Raw genomic sequence first — 14,233 nt, forward strand, 5'->3', positions numbered from 1 at the left:
TGCCTGTTGCCTTGTCTGCAGGAAACATGGCCCCTGAACATCTCCTCCAGGTCTAGAAAGTGGGTTTTCTTGCCAGCATTGATAGATCACTCCCTTGTCCCTGCCAAACTGCCCACTTTTCCCATCTGAGGGGGATGCAGAGGGGGAGTTGGTACTTAGCCCAAGTGTTCTCACCCTAGTCAGTCTGGTTTTGCTCCAGGGCTTGGGGTTGCTGAAGTGATAAGTTGTCTGCACCACCCCCCCCCAGGTTAGAGATAATTGCACTAGGAACCCCAGGTTTCTCTGGCTCACACTCTTGAGCTGGCCTCAGCCAAACCAATTCCAGTACTGGGGGGGGGGGGAGCCAAGTCAGAGAAGGGGTGGACTGTCCTGGGCCCTCACTGGCAGGTGCCTGGGACTGAGAGGAGACTTAAGTGCCCAGAGCCTGGGGAAGCAGACCATCAGGAGTCCTGGGAAAGAGAGGATCGGCAGGCCCGCGTGGCTGAAGAAGAAGCAGGGCGCACTTTTGTGCTCAGTGTCAGCGTGAGGCCCCCTGGAGCCTGCCTCCGGCCTTCGGATTCCTGGATACATCTGCCTCCACCTCCCTCGATTTTGAGGCTCCGCTTCCGAGGATTTTATGTTCTGATGCTGGGAAAGGGTGTCCCCTTTTCAGAACTGCTTCAAGTTTCCTTATTTTACCAGTAGGCCACGTATGGGGTTTTTCTAAGTCTCCAAGGGGTCTTGACATAAAGGAAATGTATTCTGGGGGAATTCTCCCCTTTGTTGGCTCTTCCGTGCAGTACCTGCCCATTGAGCCTCAGTCCGGGCCCAGGATAGCCCTTAACACACCAGCGTGATTATGAGCAGCCTGGTGGAGCCAGCAGTGTGCTCTGTGTGTAAGTCACATGGCCTCGGAGATGGAAGGTCCCTGCAGTTGTCCTTTACCACAAAGTAACTTGCACAGGACAAGGGGATTCAACACAATTTTTGTGCACACGATGGATTCTCTGCTGTTTAGTACTAGGATCAATGGCAAGTGTGTATTTTGAGACTGAAGTTTGAGTAAGATAAATTTTCACATTCTTATTTCATCATGCAGCCTGGCTCTCTGAAACCACCTAGCTGAGGCTTTGACCTCCTTCCCGGTTTTTTATTTCCCCAATCTCTCCTCTGAAGCTTCACCTTAGCAAAGGTGCCATTTTCTCTCTTGGTTTGCAAAGGTCTGTTAATATCTTTCTATATATCTATGCAGAATGAACACAGAATATCAAAGCTGAATGGGCCAGTAAAGCTTGGGCAGGTGAATCCTACATCTGCTGGCGCAGGAGGGGAAGGGCCTTAACCATGGCCACAGAGAGTGCTCTGGGCAGATTGGCCATTTGAAGCCAGGTCTGGGCCGAGCCCGTTCTGGGTGTCCTGAGTGTCCAGGTGAACAGGACACCACACTCTTACTTTCCTTGAGAAGCTCACAGTCAATGGAGAGCTGTCTAGAAAAGCAAGTGGAAGCAGTAATGTGGTAGAGACAGACATCCGGAGGGCCTCACAGGGCCCGTTGCTCCCAGCCAGTGCCCTCCTACTGGGGAAGGCGAAAGGCAAGGGAAGCCTTCAGGTGTTGAGGGGAAGCAGGGAGCTCCAGCATCAGGAACAAGGGCTCCCAGAGAGCATGCTTTGTGCTCACAGCAGGGATGAGCCAGTTGCCGAGGCTGTTCTCCCCCTGCTGGATACAGGAAATGCCCAGTTCTTGAGGATACTGGGCTCCGTTCCTGTCTGGGGCTGCAGAGGGTCTGTGCGTTGGGGTTATAATTCAGGCTGATGTGTAAAGGATTGGGAGTGCCTGAGGCTGAAGATTGAATGGCTCTAATGAGAAGCATTTCCTGATGGATTGAGACTGGAAGCTGAAACTGAAGGGCATGCTAGCTAGGGCTCTCCTCTCCGGGTCTGGTGTCTGGGCCCCTGCCAGGATCAAGATTTAGGGCTTCTCTAGGTGGGACCGACAGGAGCGGAGAGGAGCCTTAGCAAAGGGAGACCAAGCCTAGCTCCTCTCAAGATTCCAAGGGGGGGCCACTTCCCTTTTCCTTTTCTAAAGGGGTGAACTAGAGCCCCCAACCTGGCCTTGACTAGGCTGAAGAGTAAGGCTGCCTCTGGCGTGAGGCTGGGGGCAGGGGCATCTGGAGACCTGGGGGCTGTGTCTTGGGGTGAGACGCCTAGGGTGTGGAGGAGGAGGAGGGGAGGATGGGAGGACGGCTAATGGGAAGCAGGTGGAAGGGCTGCCCGAGTCCCAGCCAGGGGACAGGCCGGCTGGGATGGCCCAGTCAGTGGGAGAAGCCGTCAACTCACAGATAATCCCAGGGAACAGGCTCTGGGATGCCCATTCATATTCATTATGTGTGAAGTGGGCGGTTGTAAAGTTAGCTTTCTCTTCATTTGGCTGTCACTAGACAGAAAAATATGAGCTGCGGGCAGATGCCCCTGGATGGGAGCCAGTAGCCGGTCTCTGGCCTCCCTGTGCCCTCCCCCACCAGGGCCTGCCTCCCGCACAGGGCCCGCTCCGGCCCCTGCCCACCTCTCCCGCCCTTGCTGCCTTGATCTCTGACTCAACTTTGAGTTCTTCTCTTGTCTCTTTCCCACTTCTGTTTCCTTTGCTTTCACAGATGCCTTCCTCTTCCCTCTTTCTGAGCTGTGAACGAGAGGGGGTCATGGTTTCGCTTGACCACTGCTCTGTATCTGGCACCCAGCATGAGACGTGGCGCACGTGGGCACTCAGTATCTGCAGAACTAATCTTTCTCTCTGCATCTCTGACTTCTGTGAGACAGTCCAGAATTTTGCGAAGAAGCTTATAGTGCAGTGCTCTCAGCCCTGCAAGTAGAAGGGTGGGTTTGCTCCGCAGTTCATTATTGACCAGCTGGGTGAAGGTGGTGCTGTTCATCAGTGGTAGCTGGGACTGCTTCTCCCTAACTGCCCAGGCTCTTCCCTTCCTGATGGACATGGGCTCAGGACACCTGGACCCCAGAAGCCAGGCCAAGTGAAGGGAAGAGAAGGAAGACACTGGCGTCCTTGGGAGTGGGGGGGTCGTGATTGAGCCTTGTCACCGACTATCCCATCTGATGGATCTGCGCCCTCCTTGGGAAGAGGCACGGCGCTGGCCACTGGAGTCTTTGTGTGCTTGGGTTTCTCCGCGCCTGGAGGAGGCCCAGGATGGGGGGAGCTGGGCTGCTAGCTGAGGCCAAGCTGCTCTGAGCAATGTGGTTGTGTTTACTGGGAGGGTGGGAGGGCCGGGCCTGCTTTTTTCCTGCCTTCCAGGAAGATAAGGCAGAAAGCGGGGATGAAGGATAGAATGGGTAATACTCTGAAACCACAAGAAAGGGTCCTGGTTTTCGTCTCTGCCCTACAGCTCAGACACGCTCCTGGGGCGTCTGGGAGCAGGGGATGGCCCCACCCCCACTACTCCAGGGTCCCTGCCCAGGGAAGCTCAGAGCCCTCAGTGGGCTCCCCAGACTTCCATCTCCCTCCAGTGTCAGTTCACCCACAAGCTATTTCAGCTCGCTCACTCCCCTTCCCACCCCTGGTTTTCCCTTCCACATGAGCCCAGCAACCCTAGAGCCAGGCTTTTCCCCTTGCTTTCCTGTACCAGCTGAAGCCACAGGGACCCTGGGCAGGTGACATGACATGCATGGGCCTTGAGGACTGGCTGCAGGTTCATCTTCCCCTAGCCTCTAGGCTCCCTGCCTGGACCCCAGGCACAGACCAGCCCTAGAGCAACCAAGTGCCAAACCCTGAGAATACACAATCACCTGGTATAAAAAATACTGCCACCTTTATTATTATGCTGGGCAGCACATTTTTTTACAAAAGTGTCTTTACAAAAGTGGGGTTTGGAATCTCAAGGGCTGAGTCTGGAGAAATCTTTTATTCTTACCAACATTCAATGAGTAAACCAAAGGAGCCTATGGTTTCCATGGCATTTCTCTGTCCTGATCTCATGGAAGAGAATTCAAATACTGGTGTTTTCTGGTGGAATTTCTGCCCCTTGGAAGGGGAAGAGAATTCCATAGCATGTTGCAGGAGGGGGCACAGGACACAAGGAGAGATGGCGGAGCAGGGGAGAAGGGGTACCTTCTACACTGACCTCCAGTTTCCAGGCCTTTGTCAACACCAGACGCTGGGTGCACGCCCCCTTGTGGTGGAAGCGGGAAGCAGGCCGTCTACATGGTTGTATAAGACTCTGGTTTCCTCTAAGTGGTGAGGAACGCCTAGTTCCACCTGTTTCATCCTCCCATTTTCCTGCATTTCCTGAATGAGGTGCCCGTTGTTTCAGCTGGATGGTTGACAGTTTGAAGGAAGCAGGGCAGTATCTTTTTCCCTCCTGCCCAGAGTTTGGGGGAGGGGACCCAGTGTGTGGTAGGAAGACTCCTACCTGCTTTGAAGCCTCCTTTCTCCTGGGCAGCCTCGCCTTATTCTAACAGGAAAGATTCTGTAGCTTGTTCCCTGCGGAAGCCTGAGGGTCCCAGCTGCTCTGCCGGGGCCTCCAGGAACCTTCTGGGCTTGGAGGCAGAGGTGCATCCTCTCTGGCATCCAGGCCGGGGTGGGGTAGGAGCAGCTGGGAGCAGAAACGGGGCTGGGCAGCTCAAGTCTGCAAGTCCATGAGACAGATCATGTGGTCCAGTTCAGCAGGCTGGGCGGCTCCTTGGGCTTCACCCTGAGTGAGATGAGGCTTGGAGACTTATAGTCGCCATCCGGAGAAGGCTCAAAGCTGTGGCCCCCTAGGGCGGGGGAGAAGCCATGGATGGAGTAGATGCCAGGGTGGGCTCCAGGAGAGGTTGGCACCCCCATGAAGCCAGCCACATTCCCATGAGGGTGGGAGTATGGAGACATGCATGGGGAGGGGACGCCCTCTGGACTCACGAGGCAAGGACCCCCGGGGCTCCCAGACCCTGAACTGGGCCACAGGGAGTTCTGTAGCTGAAAAGAGAGAAGAAGTAAGCCCATGAATCAGGAGGCCCACGGGCCTCCCTAACCTAGAGACTCTCTCTTGCCCTTAGGGCTCCGGAAACTTTGAAGAGAGCTTCCTCTTGGCCCAGGTCTAGAACCTACCCCCCCAACACTCAGAGTGACATCTCAGAAGGCCCCTGCCGTCCTCAAACTGAGATTTCCAACTACTCTACATACATCCTTCATGAGACTGTTCAAAGCCCATCTTGCAGAGGAAGAAATGATTCACCCACAGTCACACGGAGCCCTAAGGCTGCTCCTGGTCTCCCTGGGGCCACAGCTTACACTCTGGCTGGCTTTCCCACGGAACTGACAGGCCCTGAGTCTGGGTGGGGAGGGGTCTCACCTGGGGATGGCTGTCGGTTCGGGGTAGCATGGAGATGTCATAGGCAGACGTGAAGGGGTTCCGCCCCTCCTGGATCTTCCCATAACGCTCACGCTTCCGCCACTTGGCTCTGCGGTTCTGAAACCAGACCTGGGGACAGGTTGGGAGAGGTTGAGGAGGTGACAAAGCAGCCCACTCTATGAGGCGTGGAGCCCTCTGGGGAGAGAGTTGATGGCTGTATCCTCCTGTGGAGTGGTGAGGAGCTGGCTCCAGGCTGGTGACTCTGAATTGCAGGAACTTATAAATTCACATCATTCTCAGGGTCTGGGATGGGGCCTAAAAGCAGCTCAAGCCCAGAGAGGGTTTATTGGCCCTGTGGGCCCTCGCCTGCTCCCCAGGCTGAGTCATACTGGTTCTCCAGTCTGGCTGTGTCTGGTAAGGGTAGTGTTGGGGTCTGAGGCCTCAGAGTCCTAGGGTGAGTGTTGGGCTTCTAGTCTTATCTCTTTCCCAGTGTTCGCACCTGACTGCATCTGAGAAATGCAGTAAGGTAACCTGAAGACCATGGCCTAAAGCCCAGCTCCTTAACATGGTCCCTTGGCACGGACCCCTGCCCCTCCCTACAGCCTCATCTCCTGTCAGGCAACAACACAATTCTTCCTAGCTGCCTCTCACCCCAGCTGCCGTCTGAAACACTGCTATTTTGCTCCTCCTGCCTTTGCCTAGGTTTTTCCAGCTTGCGCTACCAATCCCCCCACACATCCATTTGAGCTGGGCACCCTCTACTGGACTTCCTGAGAAGCCCAGCATAGCTCTCATGGTGCTCATCTCATCCCACTGCCACTATCAGGTTTGGAAGCTCTTTCCCACTTGTTTCTGAGCTGCTGGCAGGTGAGGGTGGCATGTCTGTGTGCTCCCCACATACCGGGGGTGGATTTGTCATCTGGTTACGCTGTGTGTACCAGTGCGTGTGTCACGCTGTAGGCTAGATACTGGCACTATCCAAACCAAACCAAACAAATTCCCCCGCTTTCCAGGGATTCAGCTGGGAGCCACAACAAAAGGAGCTGCATGTGTGTATAAGTAACCCTACCTGAGTCCCTCACTCCCCACACCCCCTCTCACACAGGAAGGGAAGGCCCGCTAGTTAAGAAGTTGGGCGTACTCTCGGCCCTTAACCCAGGGTTGCAGATCCCAGAGCAGGCCTGGGTCAAGGCTAGGGAGGGCCCACTATGGGTTCCTCCTTGCTCCTTAATTTGCTTTCCCTCCGCTGCAGTCCATGGGGTTGCAAAGAGTTGGACACGCCTGAGTGACTGAGCAGCAACAACCTCTGCAGACAGATGGAGGAGCCTGGATTTGCTGATCACTTTTCTTGTAATTCTTCCCTGTCACCACCCGCTCTCTCCTCTGAGCTCTGAATCTGCACCCTGCGCTGTCCCGTGGGTGGTCCCCTTACTCCTCCCAACAAGGTGGGGTCTATGGGTGGTGTCATGCTCCTGTCAAGCATCACTGCTCTTGGGCCTCAGTCATCATGGAAGCTTCTGGACTGTCTGGGGGCCTGTGACCATCCCTCCACCCCTTTAGGGTTGAAAAGGCCTAGAAGGTCAGTGGGGAAAGTGTGTTCTGCCTCCCCAAAGCAGTTCCATGGGGGGCAGATATTCAGAGCACCCGCCTGCCCCGATCCCCACTGAGGCTTGCTGGGCTGTCTGGAGATGTGACATTTGGACTTCCACGGCTTACGTGATCTGGGGTTATCTCGAAAGCTGGGCCTCTTACCCTGATGGTCCCATGCCCTGAGGAGCCCTGGGGAACAGTTCTAAAAGTCTGTTATGGGGGCTGCCTGGTAGGAACATGGAAGCAGGAAGACGCAGCAGAGTCCTATGTTGAATTCAACTGAAGGGCACTCTTCTGCTAGGCTGCAGTTGGCCTCTTTATAGGCTGACTGCTAGTTCCCACATTCCCTGCCTCAGGCCCTTACAGCCTCTGGAGGGGCCCCCATCCAGGCTGTGATAAGCACGAGCTCTGCCCTGGGTCTACTGGGACAGGGGCTCTCCTTTGCATAGAGGTCACCTCCTCGCCTTTCCCAAGAAGCCCAAACCCAACCCTTCTCCTGGGGCCTCCAGCTTGGCATCAGGGAGCCTGCTGCATATCAAGCAGGTTCAGAGCAAGGCAGCAATGACCATCTTCCTCTTGGGCCAGACTCCTATTGAAGCCCCCGTTTCTGTCCCCACCTCCCGCTTACCACCGTCATGTTCTTTCTCACTTCCAGCACGCCTTGGACATGGATTCCCTTCCCTTCTCTCTTTCCCAGCATCCCTCTGTCCTCCCACCCCATCCACACAGGCTGGGCTCCACCCAAGTGAAGCTGGCGACAGCTCCATCCAGCCCCAGGGTCTGATCTCTGTTGGGGAGAGTTTGTTGTTGTGGGCAGGGGCTTCCCGCCAGGCTATCCTAGCCATGGTCTGGGAATTGGCAAGACTGAGGTCACTGGCTCAGGCTGGTTTTAAGCACCAGCAGAGACCCCCGGCAGGGACCCTCCCCATTCTGGGCAGCTACCCGGGGAGTCGGCCCTGAGATGTGTTTAGCATTTCACATCTTCTAAAATGCTGTCATACCTGTGACCCTCCAAGATACTCCTCATGTGGTAGTACTATCATTCTCTTCCTAAACTGGGAAACCAAGACTGTGACATGCCCCAAGTCACCTGGTCAGCTAGTAAGTGGCAAAGTTAGGACACCCACACAGGTCTTTTGACTCCAGGAGGCTGTCACCCTCATCCCATACAGGAGCCTCAACTTGGGCTGTGAGCCTGTGGCTGCAGCCGAGCTGGGCGTGGAGGGGAGCCCGGGAGGGCTGAAGGGGCAGGCGCAGGTAAGGGCAATGCTGTGGTGCCAGCATCCACCTCTCCTGGCCCCCGTGTGGCCTGGTTCACAGTCTGGGTGGTCAAGGCAGCCAGGGAGCCCTGTGGTCAAGGTGCCCTCACCTGTACTCGGGCCTCGGTCAGGTCCGTGCGCAGAGCCAGCTGCTCCCGGGCATATACATCAGGGTAGTGGGTTTTCTGGAAGACTTTCTCCAGTTCCTCCAGCTGGAACGTGCTGAAGGTCGTGCGGTTCCGGCGCTTCTTGCTCTTGTTCTTGGCCAGCTCCATGGAGTCGGGGAGTCCCGGGGACAGAGGGACACGCAGGCTGGCCAGGCAGGGGCCTGGGGAGCCTGGCAAGTTAGAGGTCCCGTCTCGGGGGCCCCCTCGGCAGTCCAAGGGCAGCTGGGGGAAGCTGGCAGCTTTGGAGGCCTTCTCCTCAGCTGCAATGGAAAACACAAAAAGGAGGATGGAAACCGAACCAGGGGGTTTTGTGGGTGGAATGGAGGGAGGGGGAAGAACGTTGACGCTTCAGTCCCCGCCTCCCCCTTCCTTTTTCCTCCCGTCCTCCCAGCAGCAACCCTTCAAGGGAGCCTGGCACTCGGAGGCCTGCCTGTTGAGCCTACAGCTGGGGAGGGGGCCCTGGGGAACCATGTGCTCTGTGGTCTGGGCGGATCTGCTGGGGCCAGAGAGGGGTTCATTTCGGGGAAGTGCTCTGTGGTGGCGCATCCCACAGAGTGTGGAGGTGCCAGGATTGATGCCACAGCAGGGCCAAGCCCAGGGGTGGGAGGAGAGGGTAGGGATAAGGTGGTCGACATCTTCCTGCCCCTGCCTCCTTAGCCCTGGCTGCAAGCCTTGGCTCCTGTACCCTGATGCCCAGGCCTCTGCTCCAGGACCAGACAAGGATGCCTTATTCTCTGAACCCCCAGTCTCGTGACAGTGTCAAGTCCTCCTGTCCTGGGGTAGAAAGGGCAAGATGGGGCAAAGAATCTTCAAGAGGGATTGTCAGATTCTTCATAAGATATTGATGTTTGGGCAAGCACTGAAGCTCCTGCACTAGAGAGCGGGAGACAGGCCACACTCGGAGAAGGAGAGGTGGGGAACAGTGTGGAGCAGCATAGCCTCAGAGCCCATCATTCTTGTCATTGTCTATCCCCACTCCTGGGAGTCTCTGGCTCCGCCATTGCCCATGATTAACAAGCAGCCCCACTCTGACGTGCTCGTCCTCATTTGGGAAGCTTGGTGGAATTCCACCACGACCGGGGCATAGTGAAAAATAGGCCACCCTGATCACCCCGCCCTCTCCCTCTGGCAAGGACCCCCAGCAGCGTCGCCATGAAATCTCTTCTCAACAGTCCTCTGGGATGTCAGAAGCGACGCCACACAGACGCCCGACTGATTCACACAGCCCCTTCCCTGGCCCCAGGCCCATCTCCAGTGGGGGCTTGGCCCCCAGGAAGCCCAGGAAGTTGGCACCAAGAGGCAGTTTCTTTCCCAGGACTTGGTGTTGGCTCACTGAAGTGGGGAGGGGCAGGAGGGAAAAGACTGAGAGATAGGATCAGAGAGATGGGTTCTGGAGCTCCGGATCTGATGAGTCCCTGCCTCCTTGCGGAGAAGTTTGGTGAGGTTCACCCCCTCCCCCCACCCCCCACAGCTGGAAGGTGGTGAGTGACCTCCCAGGACTCCCCAGGCTGTGAAAATAAAGCTATGCTTCACGAATGTGTCCTGGAGGCTGGGGAGAGTCAGGCAGGGCCTGCCCTTGGGCTCGGCAATAGTGACAGCCCAGCACTTCCTTCATGATTCAGGTGGAGCACAGGCGGGAAGTCGCTTCAGTCCTTGACTTCTATTCCCAGGCGATACATTTGGTTCTAGTGGTAGTTCCACCAGGTAGGACCAGAGGAAGGAAGCCTCAATGGTAGTTTGAAGCAAGTAATTTTAAGTGGTCAGGAAGACCAGGGAAACTGGGAGGGGGCACCATACACACTGCAGGCTGGAGAGGGAGAGGTCTTAGTATCTCAGATTCAGACGGAGGGATGGTTGGACTCCAGGCAGAAAAGGGTGAGGGTGGCTCAGAGATGGAGGTCATAGGAGCTCTGATGTCCCTGCAGAGGGCTCCCCAAAGTTCCAGGGCTTGCTCAGCTGTCACCGGGCCCTCAGTGTCTGTCTCGATAGGTTATGCCCAGATTGGAAGGGATCAGACCTGGAGCTCCAGGACTTGCCTTCTTGACCTTCAGCCACCCAGCTACCAGCTACCAGGGATGAAAATGCAGCAAGCCTTCTCAGAATAGCTAACCCAAAAAAGAGCCAAGCTGGCTGGCCTCTGCTGGCCTCTAGGGACTGCCCATTCTGCAGCCCTCCCAGAGGACCACAGAACTTCTCCCCTCCGCAGTGCCGTTGCCCTGAAATCTCCGTCTGCCCGGAGGACTCCAGCATGAAGCCAGAGAAGTCCCTCTTTGGGGACAGGGGCATGCATCACAGAACACCAAGCAGCCTCCTGAAAAGCAAGGCCCAGAAGAGAGGGAGATGGGCTAAATGGAGGGCAATGGTCAAGGAAAGGCAGAGCAGGAACAGAGGCCAGTCGTCTGAATCTGAGCTTGCCATGGGAACGATGCACTGTAAGCCCGGAGTTCATTCAAAGTGTGCACAGGCTCTGTATAGGCGTCACTTGTACCTACGGGGGCCACTGGGCGATTAAGAGGATAGTGCTCCTGTTGGAGCCCAGCACTCAGGTGCTGGGTGGCCTGCACAGCCAGTCTGTCGGCCTGAAAGATAAGAGTCAGGAAGAGCATCAGCAGAGCTCTGTCCCTCACTTCCTTCTCTCCAGTGCATTCCCCCATCCCGGGTCCTGCTAGCGACTGCCTGGAAGCCACCGCAGCTTGGAAGCCGCACAACTTGGGCTGCCTATAGGGAGCCGCTCTGTCCCCCATGGATGGCGTCCACGATGCCGCAGGACCAGCTAGCCGGCTTTCAGCTTTCGCAGGAAAGCTTACTCCCCGCGTGCCCCTGCCCAAGAGACCCGCAGAGGTCTCTGAAGCCTGAGGTTCCCCAGCTCGGCTGAAGATCCGAAGTCGGTGTAGACCTACACGCCGTTTGGAAACATCCAGTGGGGCCTTAGAGCTCTCCTGAGAGGTTTCCAACCTTGCCCTAGTCTCAGCGGGGCTGACAACTAGGTACTCTTTTCAAAGTCCGAAGCCGGCGCCCAGGAAGCGCGGCCAGCCGGGTTAGCCGGCTCAGGGCTTCCGCGGTGGCGAGCGCGTTTTGAGATCAAGAAGCCAAACTAGAGGACAGACTGGAAGGCCCCCGACAAAACAGGAGGGGACGGCCAGGCACTCCTCTGGCCCGCTGAGCAGCCACGCGCTGCGGGCGTGAAGGCTGCTGGCACTGCCCGGACACTGCCGCGGTCCAGACCGGGGCTGCGCGCTCTCCTCCAGCAGCGGCCACGGGCTGGAGAGGAGCGCGGTGCTCCGGCTTTGGAGCGCTCAACTAAGGGCCTCGCCGGGATCGCGCAAGAGGGGGCACAGCTGCGCGCTCATGGTCTAATGGAAACGCTCTGAGCTCGTTATTTTAAAAGCCGAGAAATTAGGCGGGTTCTCCCCATTGACCAACATTTCCCACGAAGCAGACTGCACGGCCCGCGTCCCCCGGGCCGTCCCTCCCTAGCAGCCCGTCTCTGCAGCAGGGACGCAAACCACCCGCCCACCCGCCGAGTTCAGGCTAGGGCACTGGGGAGGCCACTGGCCGCCGGGGGCTCTACCCAGTTTCGGCTCGCATTCGCTGCGCCTCCTTTTCGTTTGGTCTGTCCCTCTGCTTAACTCTCATGGTTAATTTCCTTCTCCTACTTGTTCCCATTTTGCTATTTTCTGCACTTTTAGGATGCCTCTTTTTCTTCATGTTGTCTGCTGCTTCTCTTTTCCTCCATTCCCTTCTTCTCCATTTACCCTCTTCTTTCGATCCTCCTCCGCATTTTTTTTCGTTCGTTCTTCATTTATTTCTTCCCGTTCTGCCAGTTCCTGACCGCTTCTTACCTTTCCTTCTTTCCTCTCTCCACTGTTGTTTTGTTGAATTTCTTTTTCCCTCTTTTTGGTTGTTTACACTTTTTGGGTTTTTCTCCCCCACGCATTTCGTTGTTGACGCCGTCGTGGCCGCTAGACTCCTCGCCGCTCTTTCTGCTCCAGCGCTCTCAGCAGTTTGCTCGGCGCCGGGGTCGGTCGCCATCCCGGCTGTCCGTCCGTGATCCATCGTGCCCAGCAGGGACGCTGAGCCGCAGGGTGCGTCCTGCCGAACGCGGCGCGTCGAGCCAGGCCAGGTACCTGTGTCCCGGGCGGTGCTCACGGCGCGGCGCGGCCGCCGCCGTCTGGCTGGGATCAGAGGAGCCAGGCCAACTGCTTCTCATTAAGTCCCAACTGTGGTTTTTATCAGGAGAGCCTCTTTCAAAGGGCACAGACACGAAGCTCCGCGGACTCGCTCATTTCCTCCACTGACCCCCACACACCTCCCTGCCCTCCCTTACACGTTCTCACCGCCCCGACTGGGCGAAGGCCGGAGCTGTCTGGCCACTCCGCAGAGGCCCGCGAGGCGCCATCGGGGCGGAGGCGAGTTGGGAGGCGATCTCGAAGGATTCAGCTCCGGGCCTAAGCTTCTTCGGGATGTGGCAGCAAAGATGAGGCGGGCTCGGGCACCGACACTTCCACAGGTCAGACGGTGCAGTGGTAGCCGCGGGGTTGGGTTCAGGCCCGCTCGGGCGCGCTCTTTGGAGACCGCACGGTCCAACTGGCGTTAGCGCCCAGGGCACCAGCCCAGGAGCAGCCGGAGGCGCCCAGGGCTTAGGCCCACTCCGGAAGGCCCTGCGGTGATCATCCAGTGCGAGGAAGCCAAGACTGCTAGAAGGGCGGCCATCGCCGTGCATACGACGGAGAGGCCAGGTTAATCTGGGAAATAAGAACACAGTTATTCTGCTCTGAGAATGGTCCGGGACTGCCTCACCAACCGCGGCCACTGTACCGAGCGCCTTAAGGCGCAGACAGCAGCGCCTCTCCCGGGGGAGGCCAGGCCGCAACCTCCCTCGGTTGAGTCCGGCTTGGCCACTGTAGATCGGGGCCAACCTCAGGGACGCCAGACACAAAAGCCGCGCTTCTCTCCCCGCACTGGGGCCAAGAGTTAAGCCTGGCTCCCGGGCCTCGGTGTCAGTTCCCACCCAACTCCGGCAAGGCACAATCTCTGCTTCCCGGTTCCGGCCGTCTTCCGGCCCAACGGGGCCCCGGGCCGTCGCCACTCCAGCCTCCCTGGACCTCCCGCCTCCTTTTCCCGCCGCCAGAGGCACGCGTGGCTCTGCCTCCCCGCGCGGCGCTGGCTTTCGCCCAGTGCGGACCAGCTCCGGTCCGGCTGCAGAGAGAGCCGTGCCGAGGGGCGAGAGAGGCAGAAACTTCTCAAATAGGCGAGCGGGAAAGGGAAGCGGGGAGGCCCTGGCGGGCCCGGGGTGTGAAGAGGGAGAGCGCCCCGCGCAGCGCCTTACCTTCCTCGGGGCCCTCGTAGAAGTGGCCGCCGTTGAGCGCCGGGCCGGGCCCAAGGTCCTGCAGGTACTTGGCGGGCGGCTTGGCCGGCTCCGGAAGGTAGGGCTCCAGGGGCCCGCAGGCGGGAAAGCGGGTCAGCCGCGGGCCGCGGGGTGGCGCGGGGTGCAGGTGAGGCGCGCCGGCGGGGGTTCCCTGGGGGCCCGGAGGCTCGTCCCCGGCGGCCACGTAGGGGCCAGGCCCGGGCCCCACGCCGAAAGGCGCGCAGCGCTCCGGGTCCATGCCGGCTCGGGGCACAGGCCGCCGGGGGCTCCGGGGCTCGCGCTGCCCGCGCGGCCTGTGAGCGCCCGCCAAGGGGGAGGGACCTGGGCGCGGGGGCGCGGAGCCCCCGGGAGCGGCGCGCGCCGCGGGGGGTGGGGGGCGGGGGGGGCAGGGGAGGGGGCCGCACTCTGACTTAATGCTGGAACCATCCACGTCACGTGCAGCCCCGCGCGGGTTAACCCCTCGGAGCCCGGTAGCCCCTTGATTCCCTCCAGTCCCGGTATCAGAAGCAGTGGGAGACGGGGAGGAAGCCACCC

The 14,233-nt window shown here is 58.3% G+C and overlaps 1 protein-coding gene across 1 annotated transcript; it reads right to left on the bottom strand.

The window, feature by feature from the left end:
• Positions 1–3,728: 3,728 nt before the first annotated feature.
• On the bottom strand, positions 3,729–13,937 carry ALX3 (ALX homeobox 3). Its single transcript, XM_055402684.2, has 4 exons — positions 13,661–13,937; positions 8,275–8,591; positions 5,316–5,444; positions 3,729–4,939 (listed from the first exon to the last, which is right to left on the bottom strand). The coding sequence occupies exons 1-4, from the start codon at positions 13,935–13,937 to the stop codon at positions 4,631–4,633; spliced, it is 1,032 nt and encodes a 343-aa protein (XP_055258659.1). The 3' UTR covers positions 3,729–4,630.
• Positions 13,938–14,233: the final 296 nt, after the last annotated feature.

This window comes from Moschus berezovskii, chromosome 4, assembly GCF_049115385.1.
Source record: "Moschus berezovskii isolate FMDL1 chromosome 4, NW_MosBer_1.0, whole genome shotgun sequence".
NCBI lineage: Eukaryota > Metazoa > Chordata > Mammalia > Artiodactyla > Moschidae > Moschus > Moschus berezovskii.